Source organism: Mastigoproctus giganteus, chromosome 13 (genome assembly GCF_048544385.1).
Source record: "Mastigoproctus giganteus isolate SK-2022 chromosome 13, ASM4854438v1, whole genome shotgun sequence".
Lineage (NCBI taxonomy): Eukaryota > Metazoa > Arthropoda > Arachnida > Uropygi > Thelyphonidae > Mastigoproctus > Mastigoproctus giganteus.
The window spans coordinates 20,323,868-20,344,128 of record NC_143587.1 but is presented as its reverse complement, the minus strand read 5'-3'; the positions used below and the strand labels follow the sequence as shown (position 1 = coordinate 20,344,128).

Here is a 20,261-nt window from a genome sequence, read left to right as displayed (position 1 = left end):
CTAGGGTGGGGACGATGACGATTCTACAAACTGTGCTACACGCAAGGTCAATACCACACTTAGACATTTGGACAATTATACGCTACTTGCTCCATAGTATTACTACAGAAATAAGCCTTATTATTATTATTAGCTACATAATGCAATGAAACCTAAGGCTTATGCTGCACCAGCCAAAAAAAAAAAAAAAAAAAAATTCCCGAGTTACCCTGAGAGAGAGAGAGAGAGAGAGAGAGAGAGAGAGAGAGAGAGAGAGAAATAGAAGGGAATCACCAAGAAAGAGAAGAATGATGATATCCAGCTCAGGACTCTGGGTGTGCCAAGTCCATACTCACCAGATGTGAGTCCCTGGGGTCGTTTTGTTAAGCTCAGCACAACAACTCCACAATTCAGTGAGAATCATTCAGGACCGTCTTGTGGACAGTGACGTTGAAAAGTCAGTTTGTTCAACTCATTTTGAGACCTCAATACTGTACTGCTAAATATCTGTGAGACAAAGTGGGGCATCGGTTTATGATGCAGCCAAGACGGCTTCCTTCCCAGCTGTTTGGGGTGGCCGCTTTGTAGAATGCTGCTATAGTTGTTGTCGCCACTTTGAAGGGTTTAGGTTCATTAGCACTTAAGTCATATCATGTCGTATATATGTCTGCAAAGTGTATGTGTTCCATGGTATATTTGCTGTTTGTTAGACAGAAATTCATGCTAACTTCGCATAAGATTGATTAACTCATTCAAATTGTGAAAAAGACCCATAAATAACTCTCACGTTCACTGAAGGGATTTGAACTCTGGTATTTTCCACCCAGTGTGGGGAGAACAGTGATTATACCAATTGTACTAACCAGGAGGGTAGAGGATGCTGCAAATTTTTGCTACAGCCGGTTTGAAGGCAATTCCAGCCGAAAGTTAGTATAGTATAGTGTGTATATATATATATATATATGTATGTGATATTAGGGTCCCCTGTAAATGATTACATCTACCCATATTTATTTTGTCTGTAAATTGCGTGTGTTCTCTCGTCGATTTGCCTGTTTTGCTGAACGAAAAAAACCTTGCTAGCTACGCCTGAGACCGACTAACTCATCCACTGAGTGAAAAAAGCCCAATAAAGTTCCTCGCGTCATCCACGGGATTCGAACCCGTCCCTTTCCACCCGGTGTGGTGAGGACGGTGCCGATACCACTGTGCTACGTAACCGTGCAGAGAGTATAGTCTGAGCAGACGTAGTACGTTGTGACGCGCAGACAGTATAGTATAAAAAAATATATATATATTATTATTATTTTAGGGTTGCCCGTAATTAAATACATTAACCCGTATTTGTGTCTGTAAATTGCGTATGTTCTATGGTCGATTTGCCTGTTTTGTTGGACGAAAAAACCCCAGTTACTGGGGAGAAAAACCTTGCTATCTACGCCTGAGACCGACTAACTCAGCCACGGAGTGAAAAAAGCCCAATAAAGTTCCTCGCGTCATCGGCGGGATTCGAACCCAGGCCTTTCCACCCGGTGTGGGGAGGACGGTGGCGATACCACTGTGCTACGCGCGCAGACAGTATAGTATAAAGTACTGTATTAGTATAAAGTACTGTAAAGTACAGGAGTCTGCTGACGAGGCTACTAGAGACGGTCGTTTTCAAAGCCGCTAAGTGGATTTTTGTTAATTATTGATTTGAAATTATTGTTTTTCTAAAACTTTTGATTTAAATTTAGTAGTATAACATTATTTTGTGATTTTCTGATTAATTTGGTGTATTTTACTCGGCCTTGTAATTGCATAAAAGTATCGGTAAAGGTTTCCACGTGTTTCAACTCCGCTAACCGTTCGTAATTTTCCCGCCTTTGTGATACGATATACCGTACTAGATAGCGTTAGTTGAACTTCGTTAGCAGTTAAATTGTACGTTTAAATAAATACATATAACGACTTAGATTACAAACGTAATATAATTAATTTTATTTAACATAATTAATTATACATATAACCACTTAGGTTACGTAACATAAATAATTAGTAAAAACAAATAATTAATACATAACTTGATACGAAAGTTATATAAAGGGATTTCGCAGATAACACTCGTTACTGAAACGTAAATATTTCGTAGATAACACTCGTTACTGAAACGTAAATATTCCGTAGATAACACTCGTTACTGAAACATAAATATAGCGTTATAACTGTGTTTGGATACAAGTTTAGGATTTAATTTTGTACAGAAATTGAAATTTTATTGAAAGTAAATCTAAATCATGACTCAAACCAGAGCAGCAAAGCAAAGGGCTCAAGCTAATGGGAATGCTGTGGCCCAGGGGAGAACTGAGGGGGGCAGTTGTCCTCTGAATCACAGCCTTGTAAGATGCACTATTTGCTTGATGTTTGCGGAGCAGTCAAGTATGGGACATGATACTGCCATGGGGGATGTCTTTGTGTGTGTGCGATGCAAGGAGTGTAAGGAGATAAGGCGACAACTCAGCGTTGTTATGGGCCTATATGAGAGCTTGAAGGATAGGGTGGATGCCCTCGAAGGATTACAAGTGAGGGGCCCATCAAGCTCTCAGCTGCCCACGCCAATGCCAGAGCTTGCACTTGGTCATCGCGAAACACAGCGGCAACCCCCAAGGCAGAATGCGCTGGTCCCAAAGGAACTAGTAGTTGTTGGTGACTCTATTGTCAGGGAAACGGGAAACATGCTTTGTAAAAAGGATAGGTGGAATAGGACCAGGGTATGTCTGCCAGGGGCAAAAGTTGATGACGTTGTAGAGCGGATATCATCTTTTAAGGGCACAAAAGGTGATATAGTTGTACACGTTGGCACTAATGACATTAAGAGTAGGAGACCGGCGGAATTACTTGACAAGTACAGGTCACTGATGAAAAAAAGCCGTGAATTAGGGTTGAAATTGAAAGTGTCTGCAATTCTGCCCAGACACGATAGGAGGGAGTATATGATGAGAGCCCTGTCAATCAATTCGGCCCTGGAAAGATTGTGCAGGGCTCAAGGGGTAGAATTTTTTTCAGCCTGGTCTGTACTTGTTAACAGGAGAGACTGCTTCTACAGGGATGGGATACACTTAAATAGAAAGGGTGCAAGAATGTTTGCTGATGCTATCGAGGCAATGTTAGGTGGGTCGGAAAACTGCTAGATTGGGGGGATACAAGGACTAATAGATTAACAGTAGCCACTGGCAGAGGTGAAAGTGATTCTTGCACTGCTTCTATTGGAATGAGCCGCAGCCTGGAAAATAAGATGCAGGATATTTCAGAGACTGCTGGGAATCATTGGGGTACAAGTAAACACATGGGTTGTGTTAGGGTAGCTAAGAAAAAGAACAGGTGCATGTATACTTGTGTGTACACCAATGCTAGGAGTTTAGTAAATAAATTTGATGAATTTGAGGTATTGCTCAAAACATCAAAGGCAGATATTGTGGGGATTTCAGAGACGTGGTGTCACACAGATATAAGAAATGCAGAACTGGAATTTGGGGAGTACAATGTGTACAGAAAGGATAGACAGGATAGGAAGGGAGGAGGGGTTATGCTATTAATTAAGAAACACATAAAATCCAAGGAAGTGAAGCCAGTCGACATCGCTGGACAGTGCAGTGTCGAGTCAGTTTGGTGTGACATAAGCATTGGGAGATCAAAATTGAGAGTAGGAGTGTGCTATAGGCCTAATGACTCTGATGAGTATAATAAGAAACTGTTCGGAGAAATAGAGTGGGCCAGTAAATCAGAGAGTCTTATAATGGGGGATTTTAATTTCCCAGATATTGACTGGAATTTGGGGGCTGGTCACTCACACAGTAGCAAGGCTTTTGTGGATTTATTGGATGATTGTTTTCTACATCAGCATGTTCGGGAGGCAACTAGAGGGAGTAATACTCTTGATTTGATTATCAGTAGTGATTCTTCATGCATTCAGAATCTGCAGATAAATGAACCACTTGGTGGCAGTGATCACAGTGTGCTGAAGTGGGAGTTACTCAAAGAGGTAACTACCATTAGGGGTAAAGGGAAGGGGTATTGCTTTCGTAAAGGCGACTACAATGGACTGAGACAGTATTTAAATTCTATACAGTGGGATCAACTGATGATATTGCCAACAGCAAATTCAAAATGGGAAGCATTCAAAGAACTTATCGTGGAAGCTACTAGGCTTTACATACCAACTAAGAAATATTGTTCAAGGTTTAGGCCTAAATGGTTGTCAGATGAACTAATGAGGCATATGGCAGAGAAGAAAAATGCATGGGATACATACAAATTAACACGTGACACGGATGCCTATGATAGATACAAGTTGATCTGTAACCAAGTTACAAAGGAGGTTAGGCAGGCGAAGGCAGATTACGAGAGATCCTTGGCAAGGGATGCGAAGAAAAACAGCAAAGAGTTCTTTACTTATGTAAACTCTAGAAGGAAGGGGATGAATCAGATTGGTCCACTTGAGATCGATGGGTCAACTGTTGATGACCCTGCTCGGGTAGCTAACAAACTAAATGAATATTTTGCATCGACATTCACACATGAGGAGTTATTCAGCGAGGGGAATGCCAGAGGTGTATTCAACTCTAGCAGTAAGCTAGAGAATCTTGTAATAACTGAGAGCAAAGTGGAGGAGAAATTGTTGAAGATAAACACAAGAAAGGCACCTGGGGTGGATGGGATCTATCCAGTTATATTAAAGGAGGCAGCAAAGGAGGTAAGCAAACCCTTAGCCATAATTATGAGAGCTTCCTTGGACTCAGGGGAGGTACCCATTGACTGGAGATGTGCAAATGTGACCCCAATTCACAAAGGGGGATCAAAGGCTGACACAAGTAATTATAGACCTGTGAGTTTAACTTCTGTTCCCGGAAAATTAATGGAGGCACTGGTGAAAGAAGCACTGCAGGATCATCTAGACAAGACTTCAGTTATAGCTAGGACACAGCATGGTTTTGTTAAGGGGAAGTCTTGCCTGACCAATTTGATTGGATACTATGATGCAGTCACAAAAGAACTGGATGCAGGGAATAACTTTGATATTATATACTTGGATCTTAGAAAGGCTTTTGATACTGTTGCACATGGAAGACTGCTGCACAAATTGGAGCAGTGTGGCATTGGAGGCAAGTTGCTGCTATGGATAAAGGGGTGGTTGAGGGGGAGAAGACAGAGAGTGGTAATCAATGGACACTGCTCATCGTGGACTAATGTTATTAGTGGAGTCCCTCAGGGTTCAGTATTGGGGCCTTTATTGTTTTCTGTATTTATAAATGATATTGATGATGGTATATCAGGCTTAATGTCCAAGTTTGCAGACGATACAAAGGTTGGCAGGGTTGTCAAGGACACTACTGACACTATGCTGCTGCAACAGGATTTGGAAAGGTTGAGCAGATGGGCTTCGAGGTGGCAAATGAAGTTTAACATTGACAAATGTAAAGTACTACATATGGGAAACAGCAACCCCAGAGCAACGTATCAACTCTGTGGTACTACACTGACAGTGGTAGAGAATGAAAGGGACCTGGGGGTGGTGGTGCAGGCAGATATGAAGTTCTCTGAGCAGTGCAGACGAGCTGCAAGAGTAGCTCATGGTGTATTGTCAATGATATATAGAAATTTTTCTAGCAGGGATAAGGAGGTGATTATTCCCTTGTATAAGGCAATGGTCAGGCCACACCTAGAGTACTGTATACAGGCCTGGAGGCCTCATTTCAGGAAGGATGTAGAGCTGCTGGAACGAGTACAGAGAAGGGCAACTAGATTGGTGAATGGGACAAAGGGGTTCTCTTACGAAGAAAGGCTTAAGTTTTGCAAATTACAGTGTCTGGAAACTAGGCACCAGCGGGGTGATCTGATAGAGGTGTACAAAGCCTTGAATGGTTTGAGCATGCTCAATGCTGATGGGATTCTTCCTCTAGCTCAGAAAAATCACCTGAGAGGGCATAAATTCAAATTGAGGAAAGACAGATGTAGGATATATGTGCGGAAATTTGCCTTTAGCCAGCGGGTGGTTGGTGGGTGGAACAGACTTCCATCCCTTGTCGTGGAAGTTGATAGCCTAAATAAGTTTAAGGCTCAGCTGGACAGGTATTTCGAACGAACAGAGGGGTGAAGTGGAAGTGGTTATTTTTATTTATTTATGTTACTTTTTTTTTTTTTTTGGCTGATGCTGCATAAGCTTGCTTTCTTGCATCAAATGCCTCTACTAATGCTAATGCTAATGCTAATGCTATTTCCAGAAGGGTTGAGGCCATCATACCGATGAAAAACTAAGACTATCTTTCGGGCGAAGGTGGCCCTACCACCTTCGCCGGGAAGATATTATGTTTTTGAATGTACTTCTTGCAGCTACATGTGAGTGTTTGAACACGTTCAGTAATGACAATATCGTACCATAACTTAATTTGGCATTATCCAACTTCTCTTCAAAATACAGCATATTTATTAAAGTTTTGGGCCAAGCTGCATATCATTAGCATTAGTAGAGGCATATGATACAAAAAAAAAAAAAAAAAACCATCCCTTTTCACCAATCCATCCACTCCAGATGTTTGTCTAGTTCAGCCTCGAATTTATGAAAGCTCTTAACTTTCATAGCGATAGATGGAGGTTTGTTCCAACAATCGACCATCCTCTGGCTAAATGAAAATTTCCGCAAAAACTGTTTCCTTAATTTGAATTTATGTCCACTAGGCTATTAATCTGGACAAGAGGAAGAATCCAAACAGCATTCAGCTTCTTCAAACCATTCAAGGCGTTAAACACCTCAATCAGATCACCTCGGAAGTGCCTAGTCTCTTCTCCAGACACTATAAAATACAGAATTTACATCCTTCTTCGTAAGAACAACCCTGTGTACTATTCACTAATCTTATTGCCCATCTCTGTACTCGTTCCAGCAGTTCTATATCCCTCCAAAAAGGAAAGCTCCAGACCTGTATAGAATACTCAAGGTGTGGCCTGACCATTGCCTTATACACGGGGATAATCACCTTCTTTTCCCTGTTAGAAAAATATCCTGTATATCATTGATAAGACACCATGAGCTACTCTTGCAGCCCGTCTGCACTGCTCAGAAAACTTCATATCTGCCTGCACAATTACTCCCAGGTCCTTTTCATTCTCTATCACCCTCGATGTAGTACCATACAGTTAAGACGATACTGCTACTCATGTGCAGTACTTTACATCTGTCAATGCTAAACTTCAGTTGCCACCTCTCAGCTTTTTTAGATCCTGTCAATACTGTACTGTCATTGGTGTCATTAACAACCCCGACAACCTTCGTATCGTCTGTAAACTTAGACATTAAGCCTGATATACCTTCATCAATATCATTAATAAATACAGAAAACAACACTTAACCCTGGAAGACTCCTCTGTCTTCTCCCACTCAACCATACCTTATCCATAGCAGCCATTTTGCTCCAATGCCACACTGCTCCGATTTGTGCAGCAGTCTTACATGTGCAACAGAACCAAAAGCCTTCCTAAGATCCAAGGATATGATATCAAAATTATTCTTTGCATCCGGTTCCTTTGTGACCACATCATAGTATCCAATCAAATTGGTCAGACAAGACTTCTCTTTAACAAATCCATGTTGTGTCCCAACTATAACTGAAGCCTCCATTAAGTTCCCCAGAACAAAATTTAAACTAACAGGTCTGTAATTACTTGTGTCACCCTTTGATCCTCCTTTGTGAATTGAGCTTACATTTGCACTTGGGTACCTCCCCTGAGTCTTAGGAAGCTCTCATAATTATGGCTAAGGGTTTGCTTACTTCCTTTGCTGCCTCCTTTAATATAACTGGATAGATTCCATCAACATCTTCCTTTGCTTACTTCTTTTGCTGCCTCCTTCAATATAATTGAATAGATCCCATCCAACCCAGGTGCCTTTCTTATGTTTATCTTCAACAATTTCTCCTCCACTTTGCTCTTAGTTATTATAAAAATATTTAGCTCACAGCCAGAGTTTAATACACATCTGGCATTCCTCTCCATGAATGACCCATAATGTCTAAATGTAGATACAAAATACACATTCGGTTTCTTAGCTACCTGAGCGGGATCATCAACAATTGAACCATCGATATCAATCTGATTCATCCCCTTCTTCTGGTTTACATGAGCAAAGTAGTCTTTGTTGTTTTTCTTTGCATCCTTTGCCAAAGATTTCTCGTAATCTGCCTTTGCCTGCCTAACATGCTTTATGACTTGATTACAGACCAGCTTATATTTGGCATAGGCTTCTCTGTCATCTGATAATTTATATGCATCCCAGACATTTTTCTTCTCTGTCACGAGCCTCCTTAGTTCATCTGATATCCATTTAGGCCTAAACCGTGAACAATATTTGTGAGTTGGTATGAAAAGCCAAGTAGTTTCCACGATTAGTTACTTGAATGCTTCCCACTTAGAATTTGCTGTTGGTAACATCATTAGCTGGTCCCACTGTACAGAATTTAAAAACTGTCTGAGACCGCTGTAGTCACTTTTACAGGAGCAAAAACCCTACCCTTTACCCCTATTGGTAGTTACATCTTCAAATCCCACATCAACACACTGTGATCACTGCCATCTAGTGTTTCCTTTATCTGCAGATTCTTAATGCATGAAGAATCATTACTGATAATCATAATCGGACCAAGGGTATTACTCTCGCTGGTTGGTTCTTGAACATGCTGCTGTAGAAAACAACCATCCAATAAATCATTATTATTATTATTATTATTATTATTACCCCCTATGGTGCAAGGAAGCCTGAGGCTTATGCTGCCCCAGCCAAAAAAAAAAAAAAAAAAAAAAATTCTGAGTCACCCTGAGAGAGAGAGAATAATGATGATATCCAGCTCAGAACCCTGGTGTGCCAAGCCCATACTCACCAGATGTGAGCCCCTGGGGTTATCATATCTTATGCACAGGTAATTATCACAAGTATTTCTTTGCATCATTATTGTGAATTTTAAAATGCTGAAAAGAATAATACAAAAGGCCAGATGATCACAGCGAAACTCATTTTTAAACTATATGCAAAACATGCAGCATTAAACAGAATAAAAAGGTAAGAGGGAACTAAGTGCCATTTTTCGATTGCAGCTCATGAAAAGTAATAGAATAATCAGGTGTTATACCTTTGATTGTACGATGAAGGCTAAATGATAGTAGAAAGAAAAGGAAAATAAAATCACACAATATATAAAAAGTAATCCCGCAAGGCTAAGTGCAGCTGCACATGTTTAAAATCTGTGCTAACTGATAGGGTTGTGAATAGGCATAAACCAAAAATGGCAATCCTGGTAGTGTTTTCACGTAAGACTGGGTTTCGGCTTCGTCAAGATTAGCGTCTGCGCGGGTAGAACAGTGGCATTGCCACCTCCTTCCCACACCGGGTGGAAAAGGTTCGGGTTCGAATCCCGTCGATGATATGAGGAATTTTAATGGGCTTTTTTCACTAGGTGGCTGAGTTTGTCGGTCTCAGAGGTGGATAGCAAGGATTTCTCCCTTTCAGGATTTTTTGTCAAGCAAAACTGGCGGATTGACCAGAAAACACACGCAATTTACAGACATAATAGTAGTAGTAGTACTGGCACGTGATGCTAGAAAGCAAGTGTATGAGCTTATGCAGCATCAGCCAATAAATAAATAAATAAATAATAATAATAAAATAAAAAATAGAAAAATAAATTACACAATAATTCCCTCTAAATGTTTGTCCAGTTCCTCCTTAAATTTATTTAACCTATCAACTTCCACAACGACAGATGGAAATTTGTTCCAGCAATTAACCACCCGCTGGCTAAAAGCAAATTTCCGCACATCTATTCTACATCGGTCTTTCCTTAATTTGAATTTATGCCCCCTTAGGTTCGTAATCTGAACAAGTTGAAGAATCCCATCAGAATTCAGCGTGCTCAACCCGTTCAAGGCATTATACACCCCAATCCAATCACCTCGCCGGTGCCTAGTCTCCAACCGCTTAAATTTGCAGAACTTAAGCCTCTTTTCGTAAGAGAATCAATTCATTCCCCACACCAATCTTGTTGCCCTTCTCTGTACACGCTCAAGCAAATCTACATCCTTCCTAAAATGGGACCTCCAGACCAGAACGCCGTACTTAAGGCGTGGCCTGACCATTGCCTTATACAGAGGGGCAATCACCTCCTTTTCCCTGCTAGCAAAATTCCTGTATATCATTGACAGTTTGCTCAGAAAACTTCATATCTGACTGTGTGTATATGTAAGAAATTACTGGGTTACCCTGATATAATGGTTTGGGTTTTTTTTTTTTTTTGTATCAAGTTTAGCCCAATAATTAAATAACCTCTAGCGAAACGCCATTCTGCGATCGCATGCAGCTTGTCGATACGAGAATCGAATGGAAGCTGACTTGTGGAGGATAACAGAAAGGCAGTCAGTCAAACTGAAACTCAGTGAGGCGAGATGTGTGTTAAGCACAAAAGGAACTATGGTATGAAACGTCAGTATCTTGTGTTTGTAATTGTGTGCATTTTTTGTCGGTTTGTTAGACGATAAACCTAAGTTTTCAGTGTGAAACCCAATAACTCTATTCATCCTTCGTCCGAGACTAACTAACTCAGCCAAATTTGATATAATTCCCATAAAATTCCTCGCGTCTTTGACGGGGTTCGAACTCAGACCGCTCCACACAGTGTGGAAGGATCGTGATTATCATCACTGTGAACGTAGTTATCCTAGGATTTAGGCGCATCAGAAACTTCGGTTATATTGCCTCGCATGTCTGTAAATTGTGTGTGTGTTTTGTGGTCGATTTGCTGTTTGCTGGACAAAAAACTCGAGTTTCTGGGAGAAAAAAAGATGCCACCCTCGCTTGAGACTGACTAACTCAGCCACGTACGAAACAAACCTATAAAGATTCCTCGCGTCATTGGAGATATTCGACACAAATGTGCTACCGCGAGTACAGCAACTCAGTGTAACGGTAGTAATCAAAAAGGCATTTCAGACCACTGAACTCTTCGTGTTTGGCCACTGCGGAATATCGTGTTCCACTCCTCTCATCAATAAACAAAAAGGTATTGATGCTGCTGCTGCTGCTGCTCTGGACTCAGAAACACCAACACAGAACAATTAGAATAATGTTTCCTGGCCTGACGAATCCCATTTGGTGCTGTTTCACGCGGATTTTTTTTTAAATTTATTTATTTTTTCTCCAGGATCTAGAAGAAAAAAGCCTCTGGATCCATCCTGTCAAGTGCCAGTAATGCAGGCTGGTGGTGGTGGTGGTGTAATGGTGAGGGAGTGTTTTTGTAGTGTAATGCGGTCTGCTTGATATCAGTGAAGCAAAATTTGAATGCCGCATTATCTGTAAACTTTCTTTGTTCATGAGCAATACTTCATTGTATTCAATGTATCTATATGTGAATGAATTCTTCCAGATAATGCACCATGTCACCAGGAAAGGAACATGGGGTGATTTGGCATAGTTGGATGCATGCTAGGAAGAATCCAAATTACTTTTGGGATTAAGGGGGAGAACATACTGGCTATTCGGTAGATGTACCTAATTAAATACCCTCATGAGTAGCACAGTTGGCAGAATCGCTGTCCTTGCCACAACGGGTGGAAAAGATCTAAGTTCAAATCCCGTCGATGACGTGAGGAATTTTTATGTGTCTTTTTCACATGGCTGAGTTAGTAGTTCTCAGGAGAGGGTAGCATGTTTTTACTCCTGAAAATTTGGGTTGTTCGCCCAGTAAAAGAGAAAATCGACCACAGAACATACGCAATTTACAGACAGTACACATGGAGCAATATGCGTTAGTCGCTGATGCTCCTAAAAATCCTACTACAATAACTTAATTAAATAGTCATCCAGTGTATAATTGTACTGTCACATGTTGATGCTTGTAAAAGATGTCTAATATGGTACCTACAAAAACATAATTTTTGGGTACATATCTGGCCATGTGGTTTTATTAATGAATTATTGAATTCATCTCGAGTAATCAAATCACCATGTAAAAACATTAATTCCTTATTTTTAATAGCTGTACATTAATAATAGTTCAGAAAACCCATATACATAACAATCTTTCGTGTAGTATCAAATTCTGTAATATACAGAATTTTTCTGCTATCTACTGAGATTTTTAACACGAATCTCCTGAATATTTTCTTCAAAACTGATACAAACTGAAGCAAAGTAGTGGCGCGATTTTCAATGTCTAATTATGTGGGATAACTTTGTGCTCAATTTTGAAGGAGGCGAAACTGTTAATTTTGGCCCTAGGAATGAAATTTTCGATAACCATAATATTTACGATGTGCTGACAGTGGCCACAATAACATCTGATGAACCTGTCTCTAAAAATCCGAACATTTTATGTGTAGTGTCAACGGAGTATGGTGTCCTTAGTATTGACGACCAAGTGTCAATCTTCTCTAACAACTTCAGTCATTTGTTGATGCGTTTAAAGTTTGACACCGAAATAGAATGTATTGATTTTAGCGAGGATTGTAAATTAATACTTCTTGGTGAGCAAAAAGGTACTCTTCATGTTTTTTATGTTCCGGAGTATAAAGAATTGTTGGCCTTACCATTAGCTGTGCATGACAGAAAAGAACAGACATTTAAAGAAGGGTTGTTTACTCCTCCAGACCAAGATGGAAATATCAAAGTAATTATTTTAACCCAAAGCAATCAGTTATTTATATTTTCAAACTTGAACTTAAGTCATTTGTATGCGGCACTTGAAGATGGGGATGCACAACTGAATGCTTTGGGAGAGTGTTTAACGCCACAGATTATTGAAGTGTCAAATGTATGTAGTGAACTTTTAACAAGTAAAATATTTTATAACGATGTTGATAAAAGAATTGGAGTGTTTGGATGCGGTTCTTGTTGCTTAGTTAATGGAATTAACATTAGCGGCAGTGTGGATATGATTTTGCCAGCATCTTGTCTTGGAGAGTCTTCTATTGAAAAGCTTTGCGTAACAAAAAATGGTCTATATTTTATAGTATTGGATAGTAAGAATTGTTTAAGCACACTGTGTGCAGTTACTCTTACTGTTATAGTTACTTTTGGTGAATATAAAGTTAAAGATTTCCAGTTAATTGAAGAAGCTAATAGTAAACATGATGAAGAATGTAAACTCATTTTAGTAAGATTGCCTCTCTTAGATGATTCTTTAAAGGTTGATACATCTAGTATTCTTGAAGTTAGGAATTTTCCATCATTTGAACTCTTGTATTCTCTTCAGCTCTCAGACTCAGTAATACTTGCTCAGAAACAGAAAAACCAGGACTATATTTATTTTATAGAAGGAATAAAGAGTCATTCAGGAACTGATGCATTGTATTCTACCCTAAGAGTCAGGACATTATTTGAGGCAGTTCCAGAAAAACGATTTTTTAAATTACTAAGTAGAAATAAATTTGAAGAAGCTGAGCGGTTAGCTAAATTATTTGGCTTTGATATTCAAACAGTGCACAAATCGGCAGTTTCATATATCATTACCTCCTTGTCCCACAACAGCTTAACAAATGAAGAAAAGGCTGCTGCATTAAGTAATCTAGAAGAAGCATTGTCAAAAATACAAGATTCTGAATTTATAGTAGATTGTTGTCTTTCAGCAAATATACCTTCACTTTTTGACAACAGGCAGTTATTACAGTTATCAAGAAAATGTTTAGAAAAAACTGAAGTTTGGACTGCAAGTGTGGAATTATTACTAGCAGAAATAAACAGAAATCTGCATCGTTTGGTGACATTAGAAATTATATCAAAAGAAAGAAATGTTCATTGGAGACAAGAGTTTTTAAAAGGTGATATTGTAAATGTATTTATAAAGCTGCTTAAAACAGAAGAAATAAGTGATGCCTTTTTGATATGGGAAAGACATCAAGTTGAAATAGCCACTTGCATAACTGAGTTAGCCATAAAGGAGATTCTTAATGCTGTTCCTGACTCAATTCCAAGTGAAAAATTAATACCCTTTATACAGCATAGTTTTTTGCCCTGCATTTTCATTTGGGCACCTGGTATGCTCGATGAGATTGCTCTGTGGTTAATAGCACGGGCCCATAAGTTGCAGTGGCTAGAAGAGAGTGGATGGCCAAAAAATGCCCAGAATCTATTACAAGTAATAAGCCATACTTATGATGCAGTGTTGCAGTTTCACAGAACAGGATGCACCAGTGTTTCTTCATATCTTCAGTTTTATATGATTCAAAAAAAGGCTGAAGAAAAGAATTCTCCGTTAAGAAGGCTCCAAGAATTAATAAATGATCTTGATTATTTAATAGCTTTAAAAGAAGACCACAACTGTAATCTGATTTTAGGTGATTTTTTCCAAGAAGATAAACAACAGGTAGTGTTTTTAGTGCTAGACCATCTTGAAGTACGAAACATATCAAAAGGAGTGAATAACTTTTTGAGGTTGTACACGAAACAACATAATTTGGAAGATGATTCTGTTTTACTTCAGTATGTGCAACATGTAATTCAAAGTTCTCCATACCATTGGGCATCATATAATTTGGAAATGCCATGGGAAGACAGAGTATTAGGTGTTATTAGTTGTATCCATAATCTGGATTACAAAATTTCTGCTATAATAGCAACAATAAATGAAGTCTTATTACCATGGAGTTCAGCAGTAAAAAAACTAATAGAAGAAAGTTTAAAATTACACCATCCAAAAATAAATGAATTAAAAACCAAAATAAAGCTTGCTGAGTGCAAATTTATATTAAAACGTTACCATTTATTGAATTTTTCCTTATTTGATAAAAGAAATGGTAGAAGTGCAGTGAATTTTATCTTACAACAAAACAATACTTCAGCTTTAGACGATGCAATGAAAATAGCTGAACTGTTTAATTATGTTCACACAGTTGATATTTATTTATGTCGCATAAGATATTTGTTTAAACAGGAGAAGGTGAAGGAGTGTTTAGATATTTTGGCAAGTCTACCTAAAGAACAAGTCACAGTCTGTTGTCAGAGGTTTGTCAGTTTTGTTGATCTCTATCTTCAGAGTGAAATTTATAAAAGTGATGAGAAAGTACTGTCTAAAACATTTCTTTCTGGCTCAATTTGTATGTTGAACTTTCTTCAGCAGTTACAGCCAGAAAATTTAGTCCAAAGTGTTAGAAATACAAAATTATTGCAAAATTGTTTCAGGATACAGAAAGAATTTGAGATATATATGTCATTAAAACAACTTGAATGCCCTTCATACTGCTGGGAAATTGTTTTAAGAGAAATAAATGGTTTTCTATCTACAGAAAGTGATGCCCATCGAAATAAGAAAATTTCAACATATTCCCAAATGAACAGATTAGGAGAATTGCTTGGCTTCAGTAAGAAAAAGGTACTTGGGCAAATAGCATGCAGGGCTACCCAAAAGGGAAATTCTATTCTGGCTACTGATATTTGTAGAGAATTAATTTCTTATTTTCCTTCTTCAGAAACAGCAGAGATACTATTAACGTTTGTTAAATATGTATGCCATCGTCTAGACAAAATTTCTCTTTTGGATTCAGATTCAAAGAATTATCTCTTATTGTTGCATGATGTTATGGCTTTTACAGCTGCTTATTGTGACATTATTCTTCTGGAAGAGAGTATATATATATGTGCATGGATTTCTTTTCTGGCTAGTCTAAGTCCACTCTCTAATCTGAAAAGTCACATGTTTTCTGTCAGTGATATCAGAAGTTCTTATGCCCGATGGAAGTTCTCTCCATGTTTTCAGGACCCAGGAATTATCATTGAACTTAATAACTTTTTTCCTTTATTAAAATTCACCACTGACTCATATTTGTTTATTCAAAATCCAATTCCATTAAATGTAATAACCAAGAAAGAATCCCTAAAGAATTTTTTTGATACAGTAACAGAGCTGGTTGTCTTTATGAGAAAGAGGGGACAGTATACAGCCATTACGAGATGTTGCATCAATGCATTTTGCATACTTTCATGTATAGAGTTTTCTGAAATGGAAAAGGAGACGGATATTATAGAAATTGTTGATGATAAAAAAAACTGTAAACAGTTATTTGATATAACTAATGATTTAACAAAATTGTTATCTCAGATTGTAGATCAACCGAAACCTGATCTTTCGCTTGGGCTAGGACTTTTATGTATGACATCAGCAAAAACTGGTTGTGCAATTTTAATGAACCTAATGAAGTGTGCAACCCATGATTTTCATCAACTAGCATCTATTTCTGCAATTGGACAGAAATATGCAAAAATACAAATGCTACCCAATGCATTATCAAAATTTCAAAATTTTTATACCCAGGCCTACTGGGGATACAAACTTTCAAAACTACATATATCATTCAAAGAAGCTATTTCTCATTCTGCTGTTAAGGAAAAGTTAAAAATAGCACAACTTATGATTGTCCATGATAAAATTGATATGGATATAGTCCACCAGTATTGCTTTGATTTTAGCTTGCAAGCAGATGATGCATTTATAGAATCTCTGAAAGCCCTGTTCCTAGAATTTGATATAAAACAGTGCCATTTATGTGAAGGAAATTTAGTAGGAAAGCATCTAGATGATATTTTAATAATGGGAAAGAAGATAATAGATAATGTTACAAACAAAGAACTTCTTCTTGATACATTACAGTACATTTGGGACAATGTTGACTTCTACTGCTATGAATTAATTGAATTTTTACAAGATAAAATTTTTAATATACTTGTATCATTGAAGAAAAATCCTCTAAATTTTATATGTAAAGGAAGAGAACTTCTAAAATTTCTAGAGCTATACAAAAGAAATTCACCACCATCTGAAGCAGAAACTGATATTTGGTTTTCTAATAATCCACAGCATAATGAGCTTCCAGCAGTTTCATCAATTCGACTTCCCCTTCATCTTCTTCTTCAAAAACAAGCTTCCAAATTTATTGCTCCAGAGCTTTCACCAAGGACTGCAGAGTTGTGGTTAGGAATGTCTTCATTATTGAAATTATCTGAAGACCATTTATTAATGCTGGCAGTAAACAACAGTGTATCAGCATTGTTAAGGAGTGCAGAGAATGAAAAACGTTCTTATTTCCAAGAAAGTGTATTGGAATCCATTAATGATTTGCTATTAGAAATAAAAGATCCAAAAAATGCAATTGCTTGTGCTACTTTTGTAATAAAGCGATTGCCAGCCACTGTTAATAAGGTCCATTTGGCCAAAGTTGCAATATTTTTGGCTCAGAAATGGAAATGTGAAGGTGGTGGTAAGAAAGCTTCTGAACTTGTAGAGGAATTTACTTCTATGTACAATAAGTTATCCATTGAACAGACTCTTTATAAATACAGGCTAGATACACCAGATTACCTTGCATTGTACAGAGATCCTTTAAAACTTATATATAGTCTTTTGGAAAACAAGCTTAGCTGCAGTATATTTGAAAACTGTGTTAATGTGATACAAATTGCAAGGGAAATAGGTTTATTAACAAACTATGATATTTCTGATTTATTAGAAAAGTTACAAAATAAATGGTTACCACCAGTGCAAGAAGTCAGAGAATTTGAACAAGACACACTTCCAATATTATGTACTCAAAGATATTTCATCCATGAAAAAGAAAATGTTGAAAATTTACAGAGAGTCAGAGCAATTTTGCGTGAATTTCCCATAAATGATATCATACCAAAACTTGTAGATTTGGCAACAAATGAGTGTCATAATATGAACTTTAGTCATAAAGCACGTGCACTTTGCTGCTTGTTTTCTCTTGTCAAACCAGACATGATTGAAACTGTGAGTGGTTACCAGAGTGAGGATTTATGGAATACTCTAAAGCAGTTATTCTGTATGTCTCTTTTGGAAATTGTACACATTCCTTGTAGTCTGTTCAACTGTGATAAACTCGAGTTAATAGAAGGCTTGTTAACATCTGAACGATATAATCCCAAAGTTTTATTGATTGCAGCATCTTTGTGTTTTGAATATCGGATATGGAAACCACATGTGTGGAATGTAATATTGCAAAGTATGGAAGATTTGAATATGATAGATAACTTATATCTTTTGTTGCAAATGCTGGGAGGTGTGCCTCAGATTTGGAACCAAAGTGCATTTATTAGTGCATGGTCTGCTGTGCTTTGCACCTCACTTAAAAACTGCCAATCAGCAACTTTAGAATGGGACAAGCCATCAGGAACATGTATTCCATTCCTTAGATGTCCATGTAAGGAGGAACTCGATCATCTTTCTGAAAATCTGAGGTTATTAGAAAATCCATGGAAACATGAAACAGTAAAGTAATAAACTGCTGTTTTTTAAAAATATTCAATGTTTAGTAAATATGCGTTAATTAGATTTGAAGGGAAATAAGTTCTAAGAAGAAAATATTTTTATTTGCAAAAATTACCTTTTGGAAAAATGTAAATAAACTTGTTTTATATGTAGTGAAATCAGATGAACTGTGAGCCCCTTATCCTTGGGTTTAAATGCAAGAATTGCATCATTTGCATATTGTAAATCATTTTCAGTGGGACCCAGTGAAATGTCACAATTTTTTTTTATAAACATTTGTTTATAAAAAAAATTGTGCCATTTCACTGGGTTGTTGTAATTTTAGATGTATCACAAAAAAAAAGTAAATATTTAAAATCTGATTGATAGTTCTTGCATTTAACTGTTAATATTACCATGCTGCATTTAATGGAAGCATTCAAGATGATGATCAAAATGCTATAGGACTGCTAAAAATTGTAATGGATTCAAACTGCGTTTTAAATTGGTGATTGACATATTTAGCATCTTTCAACTGCAGGAAAGATGAGTGTAATCTGGACATCATGATGTTAACAGTGTGCTCTTATTGCAATCTACCTTTGAGAAAAAGTACCCTCAAGTACCTTTAAAATTTGTGGATCCGAGTTAAAACCAGCTGCATACTGGCTGTGCCATACTAACGTCGGCGAAACTGTAACATCATGGGCTCACGACACGTGGACAGAGCCTATGGCATGTGCAGGTTGCTGATTTGTTAGGATAGGTTGGATTATATATATTACAGTCAGAACAAATAACTTATTACTGTATATTACTTTTTTGTAATACTTTTTTGTAATACTTTTTTTTTAATAAATTGCAGTATTATCCAGTTAAGAACTATTTTAATTTTTCTGAAAATTTTTATAGTCATTGTTCTGATATGAATAATCAGCAACCTGCAGGTACTGTGAATGTGATATACATTCCATCCATTTCCCGAGACTAAAGTCTAACCAAACAAATACTGTGATCTGTGTTTTTTTTGTGCTACGCATTAACTTTTGGAATACTGTATATTATTTAAGCCATCTTGTACTGGTTCTCAGAATTTCACATTTGTATTTTTTTGTATAACATTTTTCATATTAAAATTAAAACTGTAAAAAAAAAAAACACTGTAAAAAAAAAAAAAAAAAAAAAAATTGAAATATTGTTTTAATTATTTCAAAACCCCCGACAGGAAGTGTTTTCTTCTCAGCAAAGGCAGTATGGCAGAGTATAATTTTTATTTGGCAATAGTCTAAAATTGAAAAAAAAAAAAAAAAAAATTGAAATATCATTTTTATTATTGTAAAACCCTGAGAAGTGTCATCTTCTTGGAAAAGCAGTGTGGTAGAGCATAATTTTTGTTTGGCAGTAGTCTAACCTGTTTCTTATTTTGCTATATGCATACATCAGAAAAATGGAAAGCTTGTTTGTCTACATAATGCCTGCTAAAGAGTGTATTTTATTCTGGTTGATTGCAAGAATTGACTTTTGAAACAAGTTATGAAGAGCATTTCATGCTATTTCCTCTTTACAGTGACTTAAATCTCGGAAATATATATATATTTTTTTTTAGGATTAAATTTTGAATGTGTATTTATACCTATATGTCACGTGTATATTCATTCTTGAACTGGCTGAAATGCCTTGGTTTTAATGCACCTTAAAAGAAAATCCATGGAATAAATTTAGATTTGCAGATAAATTATCATGGCCTTGTTACTTTGGAATTTTTAAATATTGGTTGAGTTGCTGTTGTTATTTGGTTTTTAAGAGCATTAGCAACTAAGGCCATATGCTCCGGGATATGCGGTGGTCATTCCCTGACCTTTCTGCATCCTCCGTATTTGGTGGTGATGGGCTTGAACCCCGGTCTAATCAAGAAGCGTGTCCACCTGGCTACAGAGGCGCCAGTTGAGTTGCTACATTTCAAACTAAATGTAATCCTTAATCTATTATTATTTTAGTCTGTGCTTC

General features: G+C 37.3%; 2 protein-coding genes across 2 annotated transcripts in view; one reads left to right on the top strand and one right to left on the bottom strand.

Annotated features, from left to right (window-relative positions):
- The window catches only part of LOC150075838 (protein Obscurin-like), a 598,361-nt gene that overhangs the window by 445,341 nt on the left and 132,759 nt on the right, over positions 1 to 20,261 (bottom strand). The gene's annotated exons all lie outside the window — the stretch shown is intronic.
- On the top strand, positions 12,219 to 18,284 carry rod (kinetochore component rough deal). Its single transcript, XM_090387835.1, has one exon. It carries the CDS (start codon positions 12,219 to 12,221, stop codon positions 18,282 to 18,284), a length of 6,066 nt encoding a protein of 2,021 aa, XP_090243961.1.

Excerpts from the sequence above, each read along its gene's own strand:
- rod (XM_090387835.1), top strand. The coding sequence starts at position 12,219 with ATGTGGGATAACTTTGTGCTCAATTTTGAAGGAGGCGAAACTGTTAAT.